This window comes from Cinclus cinclus, chromosome 28 (assembly GCF_963662255.1).
Source record: "Cinclus cinclus chromosome 28, bCinCin1.1, whole genome shotgun sequence".
Lineage (NCBI taxonomy): Eukaryota > Metazoa > Chordata > Aves > Passeriformes > Cinclidae > Cinclus > Cinclus cinclus.
The window spans coordinates 1,744,574-1,749,584 of NC_085073.1; the positions used below are offsets into that span (position 1 = coordinate 1,744,574).

The following is a 5,011-nucleotide window of genomic DNA, read 5'->3' on the forward strand; positions in this document are numbered from 1 at the left end:
GGTCCTCGCTGCGGGAAGGGCATTATCAGCCCCGGTCCAGAGAGCAGGGGCTGAGCCGGGCTTGGTCCGTGGCCTTCGCACCTGCCCCAGGGCCCACGGGGGGAGCGCGGTCTCGGCTCTGCTCAGCGCCCCCGGCCCGGCCGCGACCCCTCCCCACTTCCCTCGGGGGGTCCCTGTCCCACGGCAGAAACCCCCGGGCGAGGGGCGAACCCCAGTACTGCGTGGCGTTGGGGGCCAGGGCAGGAGGGAGGGCAGCGGGCACCGGGCGGACGATGCTGTGCGGTGTCCCGGCATCGCGGGATGTCCAGGGTTTGCGGGGTGCCCACGGATTGCGGGGTGCCCGTAGAACTGCGAAACGCCACAGGATTGCCGAGTGCCGCGGGACGGTGGCTGTGCCGCTCTGGTTCTCAGCACTGCTGCGACTGGAGTGAATTTACAGCTGTTTTGGGGAGCAGCTGGCTGGTCCTGCATTCCCCCGGCGCCGGGCTGGGGCTGCCCCGGCCGCTCCCTGTGAACCTGCCGCGGCCGCCCGGCCCCGCCCGCTGCCCTTCCTCGGGAGGAGGAGGAGGTAGCAGCGGAGCAGGAGCAGCGCTGGAAGGAGTAGGAGCGGGACAGCTCTGACGGGACGGGGGCTGTGCCCCCCAGCAGGTACCGCGCGGGGAGCGCGGGGCCTGTGCGGGACGGGGTTCTGGGGTCGCGCGTGTGTCCGGGACCGCAGCCGCCTTCCCGTCTCCTCTGCAGCCAAACCGGCCACGCACTCCCGCCCCCAGCACCGGCCGTGACCCGGGCCAGCGCCCCCCCGGGCCAGGGATCACTTCCCCCGTCACCGAGCCCCGCGGGGGTCGCAGCCAGCAAAGGGGTGATGCGACCGGGTGAGCTCTGCTGTTCCGGTCCCGGCGTGGCCTGAGCCCCGTCCCAGTGTGCTCCCCGGTGGAGGGACAGGTTGGTGACATTGGGATCTGCTGTGCTGCAGGAATAGACCGTCCCCACAACTTGCCTCCTCTCCACCAGCTATCGGACTCATCCTTCATGCCGGGGAAGCTGAGGCGCAGCACGCGGGATGTGCTGGGGGAGAAGCAGTGGCGGAGCCTGGAGGAGAGGGGAAGTGCCCAGTTGGAGCAGCCCAAGCTCACCAGGTGGGTGCTGCACCTCACGGGGACGCATCCCGCACCCCGGCCCCACATCCCACTTGTGCCCCTCGAGTCACGCCCTCCGATGCCTCCTTCCAGATCCCGGACCTATGAGTCCTCCTGCAAGGAGGCAGAGCAGGCGGCCACGGGCAGGCAGGGACCCCCATCCCCCTCGGTGAGTCTTGGGGTACCGGAGCTGAGGAGCAGGACGCCAACGCCAGCCCCAGCCCCATGGGCTCGGCTGGACGCTCTATTGAGGCGGGGACCGAGGGAGGGCTCGTCCCGGTTCTGTGGCAGGCGTAGTGATGGAGCAAGGGGGATGCAGGATGGCTGCGGTGCCAGGTCTGGTCCCGAGCTGGCCCCGAGCACCATCCCCCACGACCTCCCGCAGCTGAGCAAACAGGACAGCAGCTACCGCCGGGCCTTTGGGGAGCTCGCGGAGCAGGACGTGCTGCTGGGCTGCTTCTCATGTGCCTGGCAGAGAGAGATGCCCTACCACGGCCGCCTCTACGTGTCCTCACGCCACATCTGCTTCCACTCCAACCTCCTGCTCAAGGACATCAAGGTGGGCTGGGGCAGGCGTGGGGCCGGCAGCACAGGCAGGGGCACGGGTGGCAGCCAGGAACACGGTGACAACAGCCTGTCCCCCCGGCACAGGCCGTGGTCCCTGTTGCCTCCATCTCAGCACTCAAAAAGACCAACACGGCGCTGCTGGTGCCCAACGCAGTCAGCATCCGCACGGCCAAGGGGGAGAAGGTGAGAACGGGGACAGTGCTGGGGGGCAGCCTCACCTAGGATTATTTGGAGTGTCCCTCTGGGCTTTGGGCCATGACTGACGGGGCAGCTCTAGCAGAAATACCCTTCCCACTCCCCGGCAGTTCCTCTTTGTGTCACTGCGCCAGCGAGAGGCCACGTACCAGCTCCTGAGGTCGGTCTGCAAACACCTGCAGGTACGTGGGGATGGATGGGGAGGGGGGGGGGCTCCATCCATCCATTGCAGGGTACCTCCCTTCATCTCTCCTTGTCCAGGACAGTGGTCAGAGCCCTCGAGACTCATTGAGCAATGAGGAAACTACTAGGAAGTCTCAGGTAAGGCCAGTGAATGGAGGGCAGGAGGGTACAGCAGGAGGAGTGATCCCAGCCTCCTGGATGGAGTGGGCTGGGTGCAGTGACCCCTGTGAAGATGTCGGGGGAAACATGAAAAGCCCCAGCCCAGGGTAGCACAGACCCCAGGATCCTCCCTTCTTGTCGGTGACACAGGTCCCATCAGGTCCTGCCCATGTCCCCATGGCAGTGGGGCAGGTGCCTTGGGGACACACATCATGACCGGGGCTTGTCCTCTTTCAGATCTCAAGCCAATCAGACCTGGAACAGAGCACCCCAGAGCCCAACAGCCTTCATGAATCCCTGGGTGAGTGGCCGCCCTGGTGCACCTCTTGCATGTTCACAGCCGTGCTCGTGTCCCCGCCCGCATTCGTGCCCCACTGGCACCTCCTCCCTGGATACGCACGGCCCTCGCCCCCGTGGCCACACAGCTCCAGGGAGTGCAGACTCGGCTCTTTGTGGCCCCGTGTGCCCCCAGGACACCTAGACCCCTCCCTGGGGCATTCATCGAGTGTCTCCTGGTCACCTGCAGATGAGCCAAACCCAAGATCGAGGCAAGCGGAGGACGAGGATGACGAGGTGGCCCTGCTGGTTCCCAGCAGCCGTGAATGGGTGCCCTCAGTAGAGAGACGTGGTCTCTGGGGTGGGTCAAGGGGCTCGGGATAGGGGGATGATCCTGGGGGTTTACACCCTGGCAGAGCTGAGCATGGCCTACCAGTGCTGCTAACACTGCCTTGTCCTGGCAGGGGGACCCCACACCATGCTCTGGGCCAGGGCCACCACACTTTGGTCCCGGATAAAACCCCAGTTGAGCCCTCTCAACATCATCATCATCATCTACCTGCTGCTGTGAGTCCCCACCCCTACTGAGCCCTGCACAGCCTCTCCAGGGCAACGCGGGCAGGCCAGGATTCCCGCATTTCCCCTCAGGCACCCATCCCAGGGTGAGCACGCGGGAGCCTGGCCATGGCACTGCTCCTGCCCCCTGTTGCTACCCTGTGGCCCCCGGCTGACGCTGGCCTGTCCTCAGCATGGTGGCCTTGCTGCTGTCCTCGGGGTACATCGGTCTGCGCATTGCGGAGCTGGAGCAGCAGCTGGCCTTTGTGGGGGCTTGGCCAGACCTCAACCTGTCACAGCAGTGAGTGGTGGGGCACGGGGTGGTGGCCTCTGTCCCCAGCAGAGACTCCCACTCACCCTGCCTCCCCCCAGGTACAAAACAACGTGAGGCCAATGAGGACCATGACCAGAGCTCCAGCCAGGCTGTCAGGGGGTTCAGGGGCTGCTCTGAGCCCTTCCTTGGCCTCTCAGCAGGGGGCTCTGTCACCAAGTGCCTTCCAGCCCCCCAAATGTCCTGGGAAGCCTATGTGCGTTGCGAGGCTCCATCTCACTCCCCCATGTCTGCCCAGCAGAGGAGATCCAGGGAGCTCCCGGTGGAGCACAGAGCTGGAGTCAGCACCAAACCCCAACCCAGGGGGGGCAGGCAGAGGGGACAAAGCCCCAGGCAAGGCAAGGGCACAGAAAGCAGAATATTCTATTAATAAAGATTAATAAAATCTGTTTTTATTAATACTTATTATTTGCTGAGGATGAGCATGAACCAGTCCCTGATCACACATGCCCTGCTCCCCAGAACAGACCAGGACACAGAAGAAACACGATCTTTGGCTGGTGGGGGGAGGCAGCTCCAGGTGCTGATGTCCCAGGGATCCAGGGAGCAGGAGAAGACCCTGAGCAGTCCCCTGGGGTGCTGGATGATGGTGACAATGGGAGACAGAGGGGAAGGGGTTGGTAGGGGTGCACCAGGGAGCCCCAGGGCCGTGCAGCTGGCCAGGCCCTGGCTCTTACCCTGCTCCTTCCTAGGACAGGGCTCACCTGACAGAGGAACAGGTTCCAGCAGGTGCAGAGTCACAGGTACACGGTGGAGACAATGGGTTCACACAGGTTCTGAACATAAGCTGGGGGTGGGAGCAGAGCTGGGGGCACAGCAGAACCTGCACCTCACAGAAGGATCCACCCAGCCTAAAGCCCTGAAGCTTAATCCCTATTCTGGGCCAGTTAAGGGGCCATGGAGCTTCCCCCAAGCACCAAGGTGGGGGAACTGAGGCACTGACAACTCCTTTCCCTGTGCCATTTCCTGAGCCCTCCCTTCCTCAGACTCAGGGCTCAGCTCCATGCCTGGTGCAGCAGCAGTGGGTGATGCCAAGGGATCCTCAGGGATCTTCCTCCTCCTGCTGCTCAGCCCCATGGACCAGCTCTGCCCCACACCACCCACCCTGGGGGGGGGTGTCTTCCAGCACCAGAAGACACTAGTCACTGTGGGGACGGAGCTGCCCAGGCTCCCTCCCAAGGGCTGGAACACGGCACAGGCATGGGGCACAGGGCTGTACCCCACCAGAGAGGTGTCCCCTGTCCACAGGACTCTGGTGCCTCCCCCCCCCCCCCGTGAGGGTCACACGGGCCTGCAGGACTGAGAGGCTCTGCACCCCCAGCCTCACTGCAGCCATCCCCTGGCAACTGCTCCACACCAAGGAGGGGCTGAGCCATGCCAGGGGCCCCTTTTCCTTCTTCCTGCCATGCCGAGGGGCACAGGGAAGGGCAGGGAGGGGGGCTGGGCCCTTTCCCAGCAGCAGGAAAACAAACAGGAGTGGGAAGCTGGGAGCAATAAACCTCAGGTGAGAGCTGTGTCAAGAAAGTTGGTACCTGCAGAGGTGTGGGGGGTACCCTGGGGATTTGCTGCACCCTTCACAGTGAAGCAAAGCAGAGCCATGGAGACCAAA

At 64.4% G+C, this 5,011-nt stretch overlaps 1 protein-coding gene across 1 annotated transcript; it reads left to right on the plus strand.

Annotated features, from left to right (window-relative positions):
- The first annotated feature begins 1,029 nt into the window (after window positions 1-1,029).
- LOC134054425 (GRAM domain-containing protein 2A-like) lies at window positions 1,030-3,490 on the plus strand. Its single transcript, XM_062510184.1, has 11 exons — window positions 1,030-1,136; window positions 1,230-1,305; window positions 1,522-1,695; window positions 1,788-1,886; window positions 2,009-2,080; window positions 2,160-2,219; window positions 2,478-2,541; window positions 2,713-2,877; window positions 2,981-3,083; window positions 3,265-3,372; window positions 3,444-3,490. Exons 1-11 carry the CDS (start codon window positions 1,030-1,032, stop codon window positions 3,457-3,459), a joined length of 1,044 nt encoding a protein of 347 aa, XP_062366168.1. The 3' UTR covers window positions 3,460-3,490.
- The last annotated feature ends 1,521 nt before the right edge of the window (window positions 3,491-5,011 follow it).

Bases quoted from the DNA above. Each gene is read 5' to 3' on its own strand.
- LOC134054425 (XM_062510184.1), top strand. From the start codon at position 1,030: ATGCCGGGGAAGCTGAGGCGCAGCACGCGGGATGTGCTGGGGGAGAAG. The intron at 1,306-1,521 runs GTGAGTCTTGGG...GACCTCCCGCAG, and splicing joins AGGGACCCCCATCCCCCTCG to CTGAGCAAACAGGACAGCAG. The intron at 2,542-2,712 runs GTGAGTGGCCGC...GTGTGCCCCCAG, and splicing joins CAGCCTTCATGAATCCCTGG to GACACCTAGACCCCTCCCTG.